Source organism: Colossoma macropomum, unplaced genomic scaffold (assembly GCF_904425465.1).
Source record: "Colossoma macropomum unplaced genomic scaffold, Colossoma_macropomum, whole genome shotgun sequence".
In the NCBI taxonomy this organism is placed as follows: domain Eukaryota; kingdom Metazoa; phylum Chordata; class Actinopteri; order Characiformes; family Serrasalmidae; genus Colossoma; species Colossoma macropomum.
The window spans coordinates 9,143,923-9,165,731 of NW_023494794.1; the positions used below are offsets into that span (position 1 = coordinate 9,143,923).

At 39.3% G+C, this 21,809-nt stretch overlaps 2 protein-coding genes across 2 annotated transcripts; one reads left to right on the plus strand and one right to left on the minus strand.

Moving 5' to 3' along the window:
• Positions 1-618: 618 nt before the first annotated feature.
• On the minus strand, positions 619-3,576 carry LOC118814472 (green-sensitive opsin-1). The gene is made up of 6 exons (XM_036580098.1): positions 3,341-3,576; positions 2,873-3,169; positions 2,110-2,278; positions 1,688-1,853; positions 1,308-1,547; positions 619-711 (listed from the first exon to the last, which is right to left on the minus strand). The coding sequence occupies exons 1-6, from the start codon at positions 3,441-3,443 to the stop codon at positions 619-621; spliced, it is 1,068 nt and encodes a 355-aa protein (XP_036435991.1). The 5' UTR covers positions 3,444-3,576.
• A 7,025-nt stretch (positions 3,577-10,601) lies between these two features.
• tppp2 (tubulin polymerization-promoting protein family member 2) lies at positions 10,602-20,624 on the plus strand. Its single transcript, XM_036580099.1, has 4 exons — positions 10,602-10,724; positions 17,209-17,457; positions 17,626-17,779; positions 17,919-20,624. Exons 2-4 carry the CDS (start codon positions 17,261-17,263, stop codon positions 18,111-18,113), a joined length of 546 nt encoding a protein of 181 aa, XP_036435992.1. The 5' UTR covers positions 10,602-10,724; positions 17,209-17,260; the 3' UTR covers positions 18,114-20,624.
• Positions 20,625-21,809: the final 1,185 nt, after the last annotated feature.

The following is a 21,809-nucleotide window of genomic DNA, read 5'->3' on the forward strand; positions in this document are numbered from 1 at the left end:
AAATTGGGGAAAACAGCTCTGTAGATTTGTATTACTATTACAAAATTTTGTTATTTTATGTTTCAAACGACTGCGAATTAGCAGAATAGTCTAAACGTAAAAGTTTTTTAGTGACAGCCACAAAACAAAACTTAAGACATGTTTGTAAATTCAGTGATGTAAAATTGTCTGTTTCTAGAAGTTTACAGTTTTGCAGCATCACTCAGGTTCTACCTCCAGTCAGATATTAACAGTAGGTGTGATTGGCATAAAAAACATCTTTTTGTGGATAGTAAAAGGGGTGGGAGGGTGTGGGACCCCTTCCAGCCTTCATTTCTGGTTCAGCTCTTCAGTAGCAGAGGTCAGTGGTTTGAGAACATTGCATGCAGAATTCCAGCATATCAGTGCAAAGCAAACACACCAGGAGCACATTTGAGCATGTGTCAGAACACCCTGCACACTCAATGATAAATTACATCATAGCCACTATCGTGGAGTCCTGATATGAAATAAAAATATTCCTTTATGGTGCTGAGCTATGCTAAGTGACCATAATGCATGTAGCATACAGTGCAGGCTGATAATGACTGCAGTCCATGTGTGATCCTGATATGTATCCATGTATCCGGCATACGCTGTTCACGAAGCTGTAGACACTTCTGTGGTAGAGCCAGAAACCTCTGATGCGTCCTCCACCTTCTTTCCAAAGAGCTGCATGATACAGCTACGGAACTGCAGGGCAGAACAGATATGTGTCATTTAGATGCACAGTTACGGTGAAAACTTTCAATTGTAATATTTTAGAAATAAAACTGTGAAAAGTAAAATCTGCTGTTTCCAGCTAAGGCCAGACTAAAGCACAATTGTTGGCTATACATGGTTGACAGCTGATATCATGAGCAGTAATGTATGAATTGTAGGGATAGGGAAAACATTTTATTCTCATTAAAGATTGTAAAACATATTTATATATAAGTTCTGTGTTTCCCAACTGTAAAAACTCACATGAACCCAGAAACATTATAAAGTAGGATGCTTTGGTACAGCCCAGCTTGGAAGGGTAAAAAATACAGGTGAAAACCAAAGAAAACACTACCTTACTTACGAACACAACTTTAATAACCAGGTCAGTACGTTGCTAACAAGCTAATCCTCAGAATTAGGCTTTAAGAATTAACTAAAGGATGGACTAAACTACAGCATACAAAGTAAAACCCTTTGAGAATTATTTTATAATCCCTTCTTGGCACCCTAAATCGGGTTCGAATTGTGAGGTGTCTAGAGATTTCCACCAATGATGAGTTGTAGCACTTCACATATGTTCTTACCTGGCGGTTCATGAAGACGTAAATGATGGGATTGTAGATGGTGGCACTCTTGGCAAAGTAGGCAGGCATAGCTGCTGCCAGTGGGTGCCACGCATAACCAGGGTTGAGGGCGGAGAAGGTGGCAAAGGAGGCATATGGTCCCCAGCACAAGATAAAAGCCAGGATCATCACTACCACCATCCGTGACACTTCCTTTTCTGCCTTTTGAGTGGACTCTGAATCCTTCTGTTGCAGGGCAACCTATTGGGAAAAGAAGACTTAAAGGTTCTGCTGATTCTTTCATGGCATATGTGTCATCCATATGTCATCCACCAGCCAAATATTATGGAATATTCTTAAATCTGTGGCCTATTGGGATAAAAGTTGTATTTGTGAGATACCTGGTGGATGGCATTCCAGACAAAGATGTAGCAAATGATAATGATGGAGAGAGGAAGAATACAGCAGGTAAGCAACAGCGTGATCATGTAGGAGGCCACACCTGGATCTTCGCTGCCACTGAACACATCAGGGCCACAAGATGTCTTCAGGCCATGAGGCCAGTATCTGAAGCAGAGAAAAAGGGAATACTTGTGTTGAATCTCTGACCCAACCTTGGCTTTTGAAGTTATGGATCATGTGCAACTTCACTCTCCAAAGAAGTGTTTGGTAAAAGGCAGAGACAGTAGAAAAGTAAAACATTTTGTTCAAAATAGCATTTCTCCAATCAACAAGTATTGCTGTTTTTACTTTCTCTACAGTCTCTAACCTTGCCTATCCCCAGATCATTTGCAGGCATTTCTAGAAGCTTGTGTGTATCTACCTGCTCCAGCCGAAGATGGGAGGGGAGCACCAGATGATGGCCCAAACCCAGGAGAAGATAATGCCTCCTGCTGCCCACTTTCCATCAAATTTGACATTACCAAATGGCTTGCATACCACCACCCAGCGTTCCCATGAGATTATAGTCAAAGACCACAAAGCCGTGATACCTAAAAAAAGAGGGACAGAAAGTTACAGGTACATAAATAGTACGATAAAAAGTAGAGATACAAAGACATTTCAGAAAGCATGGCAAAAGTTTTGATTTGTAGTAAAGGTCTCTGTTGGATCCTGGGGCATTGCTAACAATATTCCAGCTTGTGAAGATTCCATAGAGTTCCCTGTATCGCTGTGATTGTGGCTACCTTAGCTGTACCAAGACTTGTGCTTGATTGCAGCTTCCAATCAAATGCAAGGCTCTAGGGTCCCTCTAAACTTGTATTAGGCATATTTGTGCACTGGTACTCTTATGCTAGTGGAGTGAAAGCAAAACTGACTAAAGTTTGAATCAATGTTGTGACAGACCAGTTATAGAAAGAGAAAGAGAAGGTGTCCAAATCCCATCACAGATCAATAGATTAGCTCTGATTATTGGATTAATGCACATTACAGAGGATCAGGCTTAGTGCTTATTTCACTTTGCTCAGAAGGTCTTAGACTGAATGTTTGGAAATGGTTTGTCCTGCAGTCGGCACTTTCACAAAAACGAGGCTGGCGGAGATCTAAGTAACCCAGCACACAACTTTTGATTCCAATCCACTTACCACATACGGACACGGTCCACCCTTCAAAAATGCACATGGGGTGCCCAAGGATGAAGTAGCCGAACATCTGGTTGACGACGCTAATTGTGCTGGCGAGAACCGTCTCTCCGAGATCTGCTATAGCCAGGTTTACCAGAATCCAGTTTAGAGGGTGCCTCAGCTTCTTAAACTTTGCTGTTGCTATGATTACCAGACTGTTAGTGAAGACGGATGCAATGACAACGAAGACCATCCATACAGAAGCTACATTGTAGACCCAGCGAGGAGCAATGTGGTAGTTTGGACCTTCAAATGGATCTGTGAAAACAGGAACAAATCTCATAGTTAAGAAAGGCTTATAAGGAATTTAATTAGACTTCCTTCTGTGCCTGCTGCTAAGTTCACTTGGAGTTTTGTTGATCACTGGATACAACATTGTATTTTAGGTGCTATTAAAAGGTGCTATTAAATACAACACTGATTACCCACCTCTTGTATTGTTGGCATTTGTGTAAACAAATGCAGTCTCCCTTGTGGTGTCTTCATTGTAGCGGCGGGCGGCAAATACAGGCTCATTTGCATGTGCAGCCATCCTGGCACTGAGAGAAGAACTCTCAAGAAGCCCAAGAGCAATGACAGGCAGCCTGGAATCAGAAGAGCGTTTCTGATGTCTTCTGACCTTCTGAGGAATACTGTGATTGTTTGCCTAGAATTGCCCTGCAGTCTTTCCCTCCTTTCCTTTTTTGATGTAACCTTCAGTTGATGCGTGTTCTCCTTGATCTGGGTGACATGTCTTGAACTTGTCCCTGTGTCTTGCTTTTATACTCACCCCACCCCATTTAATGCCCAAAGCCTGGCACCTCTGAGAGTGAAGCGCCATGTCAACCACACAGGATACAGGCTACTTTCCGGGATTTCTGGATTAACTGGATAAGCTCCAGTTGAAAAAATGATATGCTAGAAGCAATTTAAGAAAGCCAGCAGGAAGAGTCCTGGCTTGGATTAGTGTGTCAGTCGCTTAAAACACAAATATGTTTAAAGCATTTTTTTCAACCGAGCTTCAAAGATCCAGAATACCTTCATACTTTAATAAAGCTTAGGACGTCCACTTCAAAACCTCACACATCAGTGTTTAGCAGCTAATGTCTTACGTCCTTGGATGTCAGGAACCTTTATGTTGGGTACCTTTCGAAAGTCAGTGGACGTCTAAAATACATTTTTCAAAAGTCAGTTCATTGATGATTAGTTATTAAAGTTAATGGGTGACCAAAATTCAGTTCAGTTTCTAACCTGCCTATTTGATGAGCCCACTGTTTTTTCGACACCCCCACAATGTATTTAGCCAGCTTGTAAGCAATATTATAATATTGCTCATAACAATAACGGTAACAGTCCCACTAGTAAGCAGCTACATTTCCAAAGTCCAAAAACCACATTGACATAATCTACTGCAAGTGACCAGGTCACTCCATTGACCAATAGAGAACACAATGAAGAAATACAGCACATTTCCTGGCCTACTAGCAGAAATGACTTAAATTTGGATCTCTTTTTATAGATTTGTAACCAAAATACTACATATTTAATGTGACCTCAATGGGTACATTTGGACATTTTGAACTTTCATTTTCAACTATAATAAAGGGATGGTCATGTATGTGATTTCAACAATAATTTAATACCTGAATGTTCACTGAGTATGTGTTTTGGTGGAAAGGAAGTTACTGCTAGTAGGACCTATTTGCTAGGTCTTTCCAAGCCCAGGCCATTTCCTTCAGCATTAAGGGCACTAGATGCTATTAAAATCTTAGCCTTTCTTTCTTGTTTTTATGTTGTGTTGCTGATGCTCGTTCAGGGAGAAGACCCCATGGAGTAACTTTCAAGTGACGTGAGTTGGATAAGGATAATAGCAGCGGCACAGTGACATCAACTGGGGATCAAACCCAGGTCTAGGTCAACTCCAAATGTTCTCACTCCTGAGCTTTTGGGCTTTTGTAATAAAGCCTTGTGCAAGGTGATCAGCTGTCTAAGCTAGCAGGAACACCTTTGACTTGGGTGAATGTGACAGAGGCTTAAATCTCAGATCTGTCAGAAGTGTTTTGTTCTGCCATGCTAGGCTAACAGGTTAAGAGAAGATAAGTATTGAGGTTGAAGAAAAGTGGTAGGGGACTCAAGCGCTTACCCAAACAACTTCAGTCAGAGACATCTTACCCAACGCGCCACAGCAAGACAGCTACTCCTGTTCGCGGTGATGGTTGGCGAAGTCTGTGTGATTAAAGGTAGTCGTAATTCTGGGTTTGTGTGGGGGAAATCTATAAGAACTGCTCATTCATATTAATACCTGCTATTCGATTAAAATATATACAGTGTAGATTTAAAGTTACACATCAAAATATTAACTGATTATTCACAATTTAATGGATTTTGGAAACAACAAGAAAATATGTGGCTAAAATATTGTAAATATTATGAAATAAAAGCTGTAATCCTTTATTTGAACTCTTTGAATATTGTGCATTAAAATGTAAAATATGCAGTGTGTTCTCTGTAGAGGATGCATTCACTTATTTTCACTTAAAATAAGTAACAAAACGTCGTGACCAGCGGTGCCCAAACTTTTGCCTATGACTGTAAGTACATTCTCAAAGCTTTACAGCGTTCTCAGTCTTTAAAGAAGCATCTACAGCTCTGCTCACCAAAAAATCCTTTATTTTTGCAGATTCCTACCAATTGTTTGACATGTATAGAATAATAGCATCACATTAGAATCATTTTGTACATGTATCTGCAACAAAATTGGTTCTATATTACTAAAAAACTGTGATTTCAAACTTTTGAACTGGATAACTGTGTGGTATAACTACTTATGCATGTTACCGGTGATTTGTTGTAATCTTCCCCGAACCTGAAACTGCACTCTTAAAAACGGGATTCATCCAATGTTCTTCAGTAAGGGCAGTGGTTATAGAACCATAACAACCATAACAACTCCGTCTGAGCGCATAAAAAATCCTTTTTTGGTAAGTAAGTACCAAAATTGGTCATTTGACTTGCCACAACAGTTCTTGGTGCTATATAGAACCATCTACAACAGGTTTTCAGTACTTCATAGAGTCCGTTTTGCGAGTACTGCTAAATTCATAGTAGATATCTCCCTCATGGCACAGTCATAGTGCAGCATAATGTAATTACTGGCACAGTCTTAAGTGGTTTTTGTACAGCCATCTGAAGACACATGAGATTGTTCTCTCTTTGATTTCAGTCACAGCTTCTAATCATGACTAACTACGGCTTAGTCAACAACAAGAATGGGAAGCACCAGAGCCAGACAAAACAAAAACTGTCTGCACAGACAGTCTGAAACAGCAGGGGGCCAAATAGCAACATAAAAGCAAATGTGTTAAGCACCGTTGTATCAGTGGCTACAAGGCCCTTGGTTTCCCTATATCGCCTTGTCTGCAGTAACATGGTAACGTCATCTTATATTGCTGTTGCACATTTGTATATTTATGCTTACAAAGTACTCTGTTAGGTTGTCTTATCTTACTAATGAATTATTATTCGTTCTATTCTGTTTCTTATGGCAAAATGTATGTACTTTCCATTCTACTGCTTTTTAAGTTGTTGCTTAAAGCCAAGTTGAGCAGGGGCAATGACACAGTGAAAATTCTCTGCAGCTAATCCAGGATTGTCACACCTTCTGCTAATTGGCATAATGACCTGGGGGGGGGGGCTGGGTTCTAGTTGATCCAGGTCAGTCAGCCTGTAAATAGGCTTTTTTAAAGCTTATTATGCTCTGGCACAGTGGAATTTAAGTTGGAAGACACACCTTTGCCCCCTGACATAGTAAATCTCGAATTTAATTTCCTCCATTATTTCATTTATGTGTGGACACATCAATTATGCATTAATGTAAAAAAAAAATTATTAAATTTATTAACAGTTCTGGCCACAATTATTGGCACTATTTTCTTTACAATATCTTCATAAATAAATGGGAATTTACCAACTTGTAGGAAATGATTTTAAAGAAAACAAACAAAATATGACATGGACAGTATAAGTGGCAGCCTATTTTGTTGCACACTTTTAAGCAGCAATGACAGCCTCCAAACATTTGCGGTAGCCATGTACAAGATTTTTGCACCAGTCTGCTTGTAGCTTTTAACACTCCTCCACTGCAAACCTTTCAAGCTCTGGGATGTTTGCAGGGTGTCTCTTCCCTACAGCAGATTTCAGTCTCCGAAGATTTTCAGTGGGGTTGAGAGCAGGGCTCATTGCTGGCCAGTTTTGGTGTGTGCTTTGGGTCTTTATTATGCTGGAAGACCCATGATCTTCGACTCAAACCTAGCTTTCTCACAGTAGGCAGCACATTTCGCTCTGAAATGCTTTGTTAATCTTCTGATTTCATTGTTCCTTCGTTCCTTAATTTGTTTGAGTCCTCTAGTATCTGAGACAGCAAAGCAGCTTCACAACATTATAGATCCACCACCATGTTTGACTGTAGGTAGGTTGTTATTTGCTTATAAACTTAATTTCATCTCCTATGATCAAATCACTTGTCTGCATTTCCAAAGAGCTCTTTTTGTTTGGTCTGTTCACAAAACATTTGCCCAAAAGGATTGTGGTTTTCCAGGTAAATTGGCAAAGATCAGTCATAGATCAGTGAAAGATCATTGTGTCTTCTTATGTCTTTCTTTCAGCAATGGAGTCTTTCTTGGCCTTTACCCATGAAGTCATCTTGGTTTAGTGTGTGGCGCACAGTACGGGTTGAAACCATCACTCCAGATTGCCCCGGGTTTGCCTTTAGCTCTTTGGATGTTACACGTTTTTTTTTTGTTTTTTTTTCCACAGTTAACACCAACCTTCAAATCATTTTCTCACTGATTTTCCTCTTTGACCCACATGCTAGGAGGTTCTTGACAGTTCCATGAACAATAAACTTCTTAATTACATTATGCACTGTTGAAACAGGGATGTCAAGGACTTTGGAGATGGCCTTGTACCCTTTACCGTTTCTGTGTTTGGAGATAATAGCACTTCTGATGCTCTCAGACAGCTCTCTTATCTTCATCTTTGTGAAAAGGGGATCAGGGAAAGTAATTTGGCCTTTTTAAGCATTAAAACCATCATTCACTGGTTAATTCCAGCCATGTGGGCCCTCATTTATCACAGGCAAGCCAATAATTATGTTTACCCTTTGCTTTTGTGAACTGGACATGAGTGTATATTGACCAAAGATGTTTTACAACACATTTTTATTTTAGAAGATATTCATATATATATATAGTTTCTACGCTCATTGTCCATTTTATCAGCTCCACTTACTATATAGGTGCACTTTGTAGTTCTACAATTACTGCTGTGTCTGATCCACTCAGACCAGCACAACACACACTAACACACCACCATGTCAGTGTTACTGTAGTGCTGAGAATGATCCACCACCCAAATAGTACCTGCTCTGTGAGGGTCCATGGGGTCCTGACCACTGAAGAACAGGGAAAAAGGGGGCTAACAAAGTATGCAGAGAAACAGATGGACTACAGTCTGTAACTGTAGAACTACAAAGTGCACCTATATAGTAAGTGGAGCTGATAAAATGGACAATGAGCGCAGAAGCAAGGAGGTGGTCATAATGTTATGCCTGATCGGATACATTATATATATATATATATATATATATAGAGAGAGAGAGAGAGAGAGAGAGAGGTGCACTGCCTATGACATGAAAAAGCATCTTCTGATTACTCTTAATTTTAATAGTTTGACAGTGCTAGTTTGTGGAGAACTATGGGGGAAGCAATTAACCCAGATTCTTACAGCCCTATCTACCTTAGATGCCCTTGAGTTTTACTAGTTATCTAAACTTAAAGCCTACGCAAGCTGAGCTTATCCATGATTTGTGTTGGCTGTAGCATCTGGCATGTCACATAAACATGCTCACCCGCATGGAGACAGTGACTTTTAAATCCAATTGGAATGGATTAGCTCACGTTGAGGTGTTAAGGCCAATTTGGTTCCTTCGCAAAGTCAACTGAGAGAGCCAACACCGCTCCCAACAAACACTCTTAGTGGTGTGACCAGTGGATTTATGTGCTGAAAACTCTCTCACTCTCTTAGTAATTTGGCTTCCTGAATGAGAGAATTCACAAGATCTGGTCTTGACTGTCTTAGTAGCGTTACAGCCTTTTCACAGTGAACTGGGTCATAAACATAGTTCAGATGGGATTACATTTACAAGGGGTCCTCAGGTCATTTCCTCTTTAACGAGTGTGACGTGGTGATTTTATTTCTGTCTGGATTGGGCATGTCGGTGTCGTCACTGAGAAAACCTCGGCAGTGGTCGGTGTTAAACACCAAACAGACAGGTACATACATAGCACTGAACTCGCAGGGCAGGGGAGGTCACTATTTCAACTACTTCCACTCTGCGGTGACTAACCCTCAACACAAAACACCCCCAGCCCAACACAAAATAACACAATAAACATATACATACCTTTAACTGACAAACAACAAGAGAAACAACATTTAAGTCCCTTTTCTAGAGGTCACTTGTCTACCAGTAGTCTCTAGTGGCCAACATCTGCCCACACAGCAGGGTCCGAAAGTGCGAGACACACTGAAAACCTACCATTTTTCCTTTAAACCTAGAAATGAACAACAGGAAGTTTTAGAATCTTGAAAAATATAAACAAAGAAAAGTCATGGCAGTTAAAATGAAGAAATATTTGAAATATTTCTACAGTATTTGTAGGTCACTGTTCAAATTGAAGGAAATTTGTGACAGTGACCATGTTAAGACCTTTATACAAAAAGGTTATTTCAGTCTACTTTTTCATTAAAGCTAATGACCAGACGACTGTGGATTTGATCAGCTCATCAGAGGCCTTCGTTCAAGGCTGTCGTTGAAGCAAAGAGAAACCAACTAAATACTAAGAAATTTAAAGAACTGACCCTAAATGATTTTCAACAACAGCGATAGATAGATAGATAGATAGAGAGAGAGAGAGAGAAAAAAAACCTTGTATCGCCAAAATGGTAACGTCACAGTAGAAGGAAAAAACCTACTCTACTTTTACTGTAAGTCAATGGAACCAGACTTTTTTTTCCAAGTCATTTTGGGCCGTTTCTTTAAGTCCATTTATCATGAAATTTACATACAATGTAAATGGTAACAGGGATTTTCAAAATTTTGTCAAAACTGAAAAACATAAAAAGTGGAGATACAAGGTTTTCTTCAGACAACAGCGAGATATATATATCTGGTGTGTGTGTGCGTGTGTGTGTGTGTGCGTGTGTGTGTGTGTGTGTATAAACTGATTTGCAGCACCAGTTATAATGGCTGATGAGAAGGGTGTGGCTGTAAGGAGAGACAGAGAGAGAGAGAGAAAGAGAGAGCAATAAACAGATGACAGGCATCAGGAGGGAAGAGCAGCAATAAAATAAAGGGATTGAAATGGACAAATACAAGGACAGAAAACGGGAACAAAGAAAAGAGAAAGGAGAAAGGAAAAGAAAGAGGTTATGACTGTGATGTCGTTGTTTGTGCTGGGCTGTGCTGTCTCCTCCCACTCTGCATGACGTCATACCACTCACACGCACACACACACAGCCCGCCAGAGCGCTGAGAGGAGGACACACACACACACACACACAGCCCGCCAGAGCGCTGAGAGGAGGACACACACACACACACACACACACACAGCCCGGCAGAGCGCTGAGAGGAGGACACACACACTCGCACACACACACTCACACAAACACACTGGTGGAAGCAGGCAGGGGAGGGCAAAAACACACACACACACACATTCAGCATCTTCAGCTGAGCGTCAGATTTAGGCGCGTCTCACTTCGCTGTCAGGTAGGCCTTCTTTATCACACACACCACCGCAATCAGCACACACACTGAGAATGATTCTGTCTGATCACAGATAAGAGCTGCTCACGTGCAGTACTGCATAAATCTGCTTACCTGATCTGCTTTATATTATAGCACGTAGACTGTCTGTTTGTACAGGGGAACTCCACCAATTTTTCAGAATTTCTGTAGTATTGACTAGATAAGATGTAAACAAAGGCAGTCAGAGTGGTTTGTGTGAAATGCTTCATTCTAGAGAGACTGTTCACAGTGGTGGTGATGGGAACCAGACGTCTGAAGCGCTCAGTGCCTTTAACGGGTCCCTTACTAAAAGTTATTTCATGATACGCTGCCTGATGAAATGTACTTTTCAAAATCAAAATCCAAATATTGTTTCATGGCTAAATTTTGGCTGTATTTGGCCGCTGGTTTCTGTCACCACCACTAAAGAAATCGGAATCTGTTCTACAGTTAACCACTGACAATTAACAATTAACATCTCAACCACTGAATTATGCAAAAACATTTGGACAATCTCATGGATGCTTAAAATATACATTTTTGCATGTGTATGACTATTAAAACACATTTGTAAGCTTGCATATTCCTTGTGTTTTTATTTTAGTGTGTTATTATTATTATTTAGATCATTTTATGTTTTAAGAATTATGCTGTAGCCGTCAGTATAATTAGGTCCAGAGTAACAAAGAAATCAATGTAGAAATAAAGTAGTGAGATTATTTTTTCCAAGAGGTACTAAGTAAAATAAATGTGATTTTATTTGACTTTATTTGATTAATTTGAAGTAATAAAGTCCCATTACAGTTTTATAGAAGTAATTACCTCAACACTGGAGCTCTTTACACTAATAATAATGCTCAAAAAATCCTCCTCTCCATAACGTAGATCATCAGTTAATTGTGGTTTGTATGCAGTATGTAACAACATGGACTAGTCTTTTTTATAATAATATGATTTTATAATAATATGATTTAATAATAATATTATAATAACTGTTTATGTAGGGTTTGGGGCTGCATTGACATTACAGAACATAATCACTACAATCACAAATTATAGTTATATATATGCGGCAGCCTTTGGCGGACGCCACAATAAATTGGAATGAGTTGTTTGATATCAGCACAAACAGCATATCTAATTTGTATGTACATGGGCCTTCAGCTCATGTGGGCCCTGGGTGGCTGCCTACCTTTGTCTAGTGCAGGGGGTGACAACATGTGGCTTCAGAGCAGCTCTTTTACTGCCCTGTTGCGACTCCACAGCAGAATTTTCAAGTAAAAATAAATAATACTTCATGATAGCTGGTTTTCTGATACGTTTAATCTACAAAAAGTAACTGTCAAACACTAAAAAGTCACGTAGCTGAAGTCAGTTTCTCATTACAATTTTTCTGTTCCACCTTAAATGGTGCAGCAGTTGCATTCTTACACTCCAGGCACCATTTAAGGTGGAACGGGAAAATTTGAGCAAGAAGCTGGGGAAAGAGAAGCTGACTTTCATCCTCGTAAAAAATCAAACATTGAGAGATGTTTTACAAGAAACTATTCTACTTTTGTGGAAAGGTTTCCTGCCAGAGATGTGAGAAAAACATCTGTATCTGAGCCAAAGCTTAAAGCAGAGCAAAGTAAGTCTGTGTTTTCATTTATATATTTGTTAAGCCATGCTAACACATTATCACATACTGAGACATATTTGCAGCCAAGACGATAAAATGGACATAAAATGCTGTGGCTCCCAAGGTTGTTTGATTTTTGTTGAGAGGACAAAATGGCTCTTCTTAACATTTGGGTTGCCGCCCCCTGGTCGAGTGCAAAGACCACCTCAAATGCAACCACACTCAAGAATCTAATAACATCGACTTTCATCAATAATAGAATGAACCCACCACATACTCGACACTCGACTGATACAACTGCAGTGAAATGAAGCGAGCATGAGTGTCTGCACAGTGTATTCATTCATTAAGGAGGACAGAAAGCTTTTCTTGTCAAAACGAGGGAGCGGCTGACTCTGGTGGGGGTGCGTGCTGTGTTGAATGATGCTGTAAAAGCTGTGATCAGAAATTTCCTTTTTGTTTCATTTTTGTTCTTGAAGGTGTCAATTTCAATCAATGCTGCCATTCTTGATTTTTGAATCAGAGAATCGATTCTTGAAAATATGCATTCCAAATGTTCTTCAACTAGAAACAATATTGGTAACACTCTCTGTGATAGTCATGTCTATAACAACCTCATTTGTAACACATTATAATGCATTTATAAGGCATCACAAACATGGTTATAAATATAAAAATGCATTACACTTTATAGCTTTATAGCCATGCTCATGCATTATGAACCGTTAAAATAATGCATTATATATAGTGTTCATAACATGTTATAAGTGAGATGTACTGTACTAAAGTCTCCAATATTATGACTAAGGCTTCAAGTTAAAATATTTACTGAAGGATACAAACAACATACAAAGTAAAGCACATTACAAGCTTCAAATGTCAGATTTTGAACTATCAGTAGTGCCATCAGTAGCATTTTGCCCAGTTTAGATAAGTCAATGTACACCACCGTTAGCTTGGCACTAACTTAACACTGCATATCAAATAGAATGCTAGCAGAAATTAGCATTACTGTACTGTAGTGTAGTGATGTTACAAAGTAAAGATTTCTAGTGTTCAAAGTTAAAACCAGTGAGGGAGCAAATAACAGTGATAGCATTCTTTAGTGTCCATACCTTCACTCCACAGTAACTTCATGCCGAGTGTGATGTCAGAGGGGGTTTTAGGGGAGGGTCCTGATTGGTACTTGATTTGCTGTGATGTAATTTTTAAAGTGAGGACGCTGGTTAGAGAAAACGCATTGTAGTAATAACAACTTATTCAGTTATTCAATTCTAGGGCATTTAGGGCTGGACAACCTGTTTGGGGCATCTGAATATTCAGGATTTAAGCCCTAAATGTCATGGTGTAAATAAACTTGTCTCACTTTACCCTCTGAAAGCTGGGACTGACTTCCTTGGCACTGACAATATAACATGGTGTTAACACCACTTATAATGCATTGTGTTAATGATTCATAATGTATAATAAGCGTGGCTTTAAAGTGTAATTCATTTTTTAGAAATATTTATCGCCATGTTTATAATGCCTTATGAATGCATTATAAATAGTTATACATGTGTTTATAGATGATCATAGACTTGCTATTCATAGAAAGTGAATATCACAATATTTAATGCATTTTTAATGAAATTGATCTGATTTTAATGTGATTGATCTCATATTAAGGTTAGAGGCATTGCAGCATTAGACTGATGAATAGGCACATACAGATTTAGACTGAAGAGTTCAGTCTAGACTATTAAACATATTTATCTTTTCAACGTTTAGATTAACTATGAATGGAGCATTTTTATGTGCATTAAAGTATTAGTACTGATACTGTCATACTTGATTGAACAGCAGATCAATAGTTTAATGGAAACATTTTAATGCCAAATACAAGCAAATTCTACTCTGATGCGAGCAAAAATATTGTGTTTCTTATATCACTGCCTTTGGAACAAAACCTTGTATCTCAGAAATGAGAACTTTACAGGAGAAGGAAAAAACAAGATTTAATGTAAGTCAATGGAACCAGACTTTTTTCCAAGTCATTTTGGCAGTTTCTTCTTTCCATTCATGATGAAATTTGCACACAGTATCAAGGACAATGAGTCTTTTCAAATTATGACAATAACTGAAAAACGAAAAATGGAGGTTTTGTTCCGATAGCAGCAACAGATTTCTTATGAATACAATGTAATTGCCACATAGTCATTGCTTCTATATTTCTGTAAGCTTTATTGGCGAATTATTGGAAAATTGTAAGCTTTCAGCTGTTCAATGTTTATTGAAAAAGTAGACATTTGTGTATCTTTACAACATAGTGCTAATAATCCTGAAAGACACAGTACAAATATCAACAAATCGTTTAGAGCTTAGATGTTTTAATCTTTGTATTATGAACTATTAATGTTACATTCAAAACTATTATCATTTGCATTTAGAACTGTTTGAGTCACTACAGCTCCGATATTTTGCTCTGTTTTCTGAAGTTCAGTATCGCCCATGGTTCAGTCTTCATGGTTTAAGGTGCAGGCGTACAGGCGAAAAATTAAACAGAAAATATAAAATATGCCATGACTTCTGCACAGACCAGATTTTGTTCTGTTTCCCTCAGTATGTTTAATTCAGCGAAAAAAAAAAAGAAAAACTGTGCATCAAATATGCAGAAGCGTGTTCTCTGTAGGACTTATTTTCACTTAGTAATGCAACTAAACGTCGTTTGACCAGGGTGCACAAACTTTTGCACACAACTGTACATGTGGCAGAATATGTATAAATATGTGCAGCAATGCAGCAGTGTTGGGTTAAACAATACCCCTGACAAAAAAGCATGACTTGTGTAAACATATAAAGATGTAATTTGCACACACATATATATATATATATATATGTATATGTATATATATATATGCATATTCATATTCGCTGCTACATTATTTATTTGCTAAATATGTTTCCATTGTAATTTATCACATTTCTTTTTATCCACGCTCAATGTTTTAACCTCAAGTGAGGGTACAAAAGTTTTATATGAAGTTTTGTTTGCTGTTTCCACCAAGTCATTTTTATTCTGTATGTCAAAATTCGCATGAAAATATATGAATAAAAGAGTGGTGGTGGGGGGGGTGTCACACATATGATCCCCCTCTGCTGTAATGTAACAGGCTTTCTTACTGATGTGCACAAATTACATTTACTCAATTAGAATGCTTTTAGAGCGAGCACACTGTGAGAGAGAGAGAGAGAGAGGGTTTATTAGCTTGGTGTGGCAGTCAATCTCACTAATGGAGTAAATGAGCAAAGGCTCATGGGATAGCAAAGAGAGATGCTGAGTCATTGTTGTGTCTGACCACCACATAGTGTACATCACCATTAAAAAGTTTGGAATGATTTGCTGTAGTAATATTTTTTTGGTTATTTTACATACAATAATATGTATTATACATAACTTATACATACCTTATATATTTGGTTTTACATATTTAAAACTCTTCACCAAAAGGTATTTTGTGTCAACATTTTATTTAATATTTCAGGAATTACATGAGCAAAAAGTTAATAAAATTATGTAGAATTTACTGGACTTTTTGGATATTAATTTTACTGTAGCTTCTTTCTCAGTGTTCTACAGCTTTCTCAGTCATTTTGTAATCTTCTGCATCTCCGTTCATTATTCTTGACACATTTACATTTGGCAGATGTTCTTATCACGCAAAATGTTTTAAGTACATTACAGGTGTAGATGAATGCAGTGTTAGGAGTCCAGCCCAAGGACTCTTATTAGTGTAGTGTGGTGTGGTAGTCCAGGTGGGGAATCGAACCCCAGTCTGTTGCAGCATTTGAAAAAAAGAAAAACAACTTTCCATTTCCTACTTAGTCCAAATGCAGTCGATCAGCTAAGACATGTTGTTTTCCAAATTTTGCTTCTTTAGTTTCAAACTAGAGCTGCTAGGCTAACGGTGCTAACAAACACTGGAAGTAAATAGTCACCAAATCCCTTTCCACAAATACATGCCCAAAATTTTCATATATTTGCTTCAAATTACATCGGTAAACTTCGGAAATAAGAATTTGGTGGAATAAGCAGACCTTATTTAATAAAACCAAACAGTGCTCAGGAAAGAAGTGATTCCAGTTGTCCTAAATGCATCGTTTAGCTCTTGTTTTTATAGTTCATGGAGTCATGATGTGTTCTAAACAGTATCAACTTGTCCAGGCGACCTGAATGAAGATCTGGATGCAGTTTGACAGACACTTTGTTCATGTATTCTGTGGAATCAGTTTGGGTGACTATTTAATTCTAGTGTTTGTTAGCAACATTAGCCTTGTAACTCCAGTTCAAACAAAAAAAGAACCATTGGACACCAAACATGTCTTAGCTGACCGATTGCATTTGGGTTAAGAGGAGGAGCATGTAAATGTGATTTTTCGCTTTCGATTGAGAAGCCATCAGGACATGCAGCGAAAAAGAAAGAGCCAGTAAAATATTTTATTAGGTTAGCATTCTGTATATATACAGTTCTGTTGCTTGTAATAAGCTGCCTACTGTCCACTTTATCAGAAACAATTTGCTTGTAGCTTCACCTGGCTGATGTGTAGAGTGTAGCTCATCTGTTGATGCCCCAGCCAAGGGGTCGGCAGCTCTTACTGCCCTGTTGCTGCCCTCCACTCATATGATATCTGGACAGCTGTCCTGTGGTCAGAAGCTAACCACAAGCTAACCACTACAGTCTGTAATTGTAGTGGATATAAGGAGCTCATAAAGTGGCCAGTGAGTGGAGCTGTTTCTAATAAAGTGGACAGCATTCGTTTCTCCGTTCTTCTGATGCTTGTGGTTCCTTTGTTTTTGTGCTCTCGCAGGGTGTCTTGAAATTCCCAGCTCTACTCAATATTCCAGCATTTTTCCGGCAGCATGGCAGAAGGCTCTGGCTCAGCATCAGGAGCAGAGGTTGAGTCAGCGTTCCGGAAGTTTGCAGTTCATGGGGACACCAAAGCCACAGGGAAGGAGATGAACGGGAAGAACTTTGTCAAGCTGTGCAAAGACTGTAAGGTGATCGATGGCAAGAATGTCACCAGCACAGACGTGGACATCGTCTTCAGCAAAGTCAAGTACGTGCCTTGGGCAGATCTGGGGTCTCTTGTGGAGTCTTTGACTTTGGCTAGGCTAAACTATAATGCTCAGACATTAGTGAAAGCATTGTGCTCCTGAGTGGTCAACCAGCTAAGCATTGGTCATCTGGAGAGTGCAAGTTTGATCTCTATGTGTGTTTGTTTTAGAGCCAAGACAGCTCGCGTGATCACATTTGAGCAGTTCACTCAGGCCATGGCGGAGCTGGCTCCAAAGCGGTTTAAAGGGAAAGGCCAGGAGGAAGCGCTGCAGCAGCTTTACGGCCTCATCGCAGGAAAAGAGCCGGCCAACGTTGGGGTGACGGTGAGGAGCAGCCGGTCACTGCGGTCCACTTCCTCACTCACTGGTGGAGAGATCAGCAAAGATCATTAGATCTTATTACTATTCAAAAGATCTGAATCTCTCTCTCTCTCTCTCTCTCTCTGTCTCTCTCTCTCTTCAGAAAGTGGCGAAGGCGGCTGCGGTGGACCGTCTAACGGACAGCAGTAAATTCACCGGCTCTCATAAGGAGCGCTTTGACGAGTCCGGTAAAGGAAAAGGTAAAGTGGGGAGAGAGGACATCCCCGACACCAGCGGCTACGTCAGCGCATACAAGGGTCAGGGCACCTATGACAGCAAGGTGAAGGAGCAGGAGTGAAAGAGAGGAGGAACAGGAGGACAGAAGGGAGGAAAGGGAGGAGAAGAGAAGAGGAAAAATTCATGTTACCTTCATCTTGATGCATGTTTCATTGTGTTTTATGAACTTCAGCACCATTGGAGCTGGATTAGTTTTACCAGAGGAGGTCGTGTGTTGTGGATTCTGATTGGCCGTTATTTCCTCCGATAGGCCAGATTGAAAGGTCATAGCCCAACTTGTTCACTCATGCATATATGCAGATATAAAGCATGTATCAACCTACGAATAGTGAAATGCGCCTGTAAATGTGTACTTTGTGCTTTATTTTGATTTGGCCATGACCACAGAACAGGACCTCCATGCTTGTCCAGTCATGAGTAGCAACTTCAAGTAGTAAAATTCAGTAAAATAGCAACTAGCTAATCTAATGCAGTGGTGTACAAAGGAGACAAACACATCAAGCACATTTGCAAGCATGATTTACTGAAAAAAGTTTTCTGATGCCCACAAATTAGTTTTAACATCCATTTTTCTCTCATTTCTTAATACTTTAGATAATTTTTGATTTTCTCACTTTATAAATAAATTTATTCACTTCAGTGTAAAAAATAATGCATTATTTTCATGGTGTTATTTTACATTTTAAAATGACACTATTTTATTCAATAGCAATAGATGCAAGGTAGATTTAAACCACATATATGTTTTAAAAAGTGGGGAAATGTGTGTTAGCTGTCTCTTATATGTCTGTCTGTTTAGCTGCCACTTCACAACTTCATAGCCTGGACGAAGTCAGCGTTGCACCACAGGAAAAACTCAATAACAGTAACAACACACCACATGGCAAGTATGGCAGCAAAAAGAAACAGTGTTGTTATTGGTATTGAGCTTTTCCTGTGGTGCAACACTGACGTTGTCTGGGCTATGAAGTTGTGAAGTGGCTTCTAAATGGGTAGACATATTATAGATCGCTATCCCAATGTGACAACACACTACATGTTGTAGCTCATAGCCTTATTGACAACAAAAAAATTGTCATTGGGTGCCTATTTTTAGCGGTATACTCCTTGTCTTCCTCGCACCAAAAAGTGATGTGAGTGTTTACTACACGATGACACAAGCTAATATTAACACAGAAAACTAGCTAGGTAAGATTAGCTAGCACAGAAAGCTAGCTAGCTAGCTAACATTACCCTTCTGGTTGCTGTAGCTGTAGAGCTATAGATAGTATTTGATTGACTTCACACTTGTCACTGCCACCATATTGTTGAAATACCACCAGCCAACGTGGGCGATGACATCATGATCAACGCCTCCGATCAAACAGACTTTTCCTTGATATCTAGGTTTGGAAGCCATAGCTGATATTGACTGTTCATACACATTATGCAGGCATAATGTCAACAATATGGCCGCCGGACGCTTCACTTTTGTCGTATTCTTCTTCATTTCTGTAGTTCTTTCTTTTCTTTATTTCACATTGTGAACTGTAATAGGTTGTAGGGGTTGGCAATTTTAGTTCCACAAAAAATTAAGCAGCTCTCACAGTGGGGCTGCTTCAGGTTGTAGCTAGCAAGCTATAATGCTAAGCTAGGCTATGTGCAGCCTGAAGTAGAGGTGTCTCCCTGTCCTGACTGGCTAGATGTTTGTGGTCCACTTTGTTTGTTTTTTTCTCCCAGCCATGAAGAGTTGATCAGAATACTCTGACTTCAAAATTGACAACCCCACCTTTAACGTTCAGTACATCACCAGGTGAAACTAATCCAGCTCGAACAGGGCTTTTGTTTCTGTCGCATATTAGTGAAAAAATGCACTGAACCTCAAACCACACTAACCTCAACATCCAGGGTCATTTCTAGAAACCATTTGTACTCACTGTCTTTGGTTTCCCTGCCTATATGGACCTGTGTAATAACGCTTGAGCAAGCTTTGCGTAACGTTCCAGGCTTGTTTTCAGGAACACTTTCTCGCTACTTGTGCCTTATATATTAACTGTTATATTGGTGGTAGTGCAAGAGCTTCACCTGTAGCTGTCGGCCTTTCTGCCCGTCTGCCGCTCTGCCTGCGTGTGCTATATTTACAGCTGCACAGACTGCAATATATGAATATGAATACATTGAAACATAAAGTTGTGGATATACTTTTAAGTGATCATTAAATTATTGCAGTCATTATAACTTATTAATGTATGTTAATGAGTTTGATTCTATAAGCATTCCATGCAATATCTGTTCTCCAGGCACTAAATGCTGTTTTATGTGTAAACTGATGACACTTAGATTAAGACACACTAAACTACGTTGCAAAATTAGCCTGATCTCTCTCTCTCTCTCTGTCTCTCTCTCTATCTTTCTCTCTCTCTCTCTCTCTTTCTCTCTCTCTCTCTCTCTTTCTCTGTCTCTCTCAGAGAATGAGTGAGAATGTCACTCTTCCATGCTGGTTAAGCTCTATTATATCCACTTTGTGCCTCTGTTTTTGTGTCATGTTGTGAGCACCCAGAATACTCTTAAATAAAGCTGAGACTCAATGGCTCTTTTTTTTTGCTTCCACTCACTGGCCACTTTATTAGAAACACCTACCTTGTACTTCCACTTACTGGCCACTTTATTAGAAACACCTACATTGTTCTTCCACTCACTGGCCACTTTATTAGAAACACCTACCTTGTATTTCCACTCACTGGCCACTTTATTAGAAACACGTACATTGTTCTTCCACTCACTGGCCACTTTATTAGAAACACCTACCTTGTACTTCCACTTACTGGCCATTTTATTACAAACACCTACCTTATACTTCCACTCACTGGCCACTTTATTAGAAACACCTACCTTATACTTCCACTCACTGGCCACTTTATTAGAAACACCTACCTTGTATTTCCACTCACTGGCCACTTTATTAGAAACACCTACCTTGTATTTCCACTCACTGGCCACTTTATTAGAAACATCTACCTTGTATTTCAACTCACTGGCCACTTTATCAGAAACACCTACTTGTTCTTCCACTGACTGACCATTTTATAATTTCACCACATTTCTTTCTCATTACAAACTGCTTGCACACAATGCTTTGCAGAACACTACACATCTTTAACCTCAAACTGCATGATAATCCATCAGAAAATACATAAACTTTGCAAGAAATCAAGAAAAACTGCAAGATATTTGTGCTGTTTTCTGGATTGGGCCGAAGTGAACTTCAGATTTGTTTTATCAGCAGATCTGCTTCGGCCAGCCTTAGCCGGCACATTCTTTTGGAAATAGAATACCTGTTTGGTTGGTTCTCGTTAAAATCAGTGTTGTAATATGTTTGACTTTGGGTTGTTCACATTTGATTTTTCACTCAGTATCTTAATGCATTTACACTTTGAACCACATTGATTGTTGGTGAGATCTCACGCTGTTTTCAAATCTCTGTGTTCTTTTTCACCCTCACACACTGTGGTCACCATTAAGGAATCTTAGGCCCAATTCTTCTTTTTACGCTTATCCCTTGTTTTCGAGTGTCTCCTTGCCCTTTCTCCTACAAAATGGGACCCTCAGATTAAAAAGAGCATTACTTCATTAACAGCTACTAGCGCTGCTCTGTAGGTGACCCTGCCAGTCTGCAGTGACAGCAGAGGCGGGTAAAGTTCAGCTCCTCACTGCTGGGCTTTAGTTACATTTAGGGAATCATGCCTTCAAAGAGGGGGATGATAATTATTTATTATCG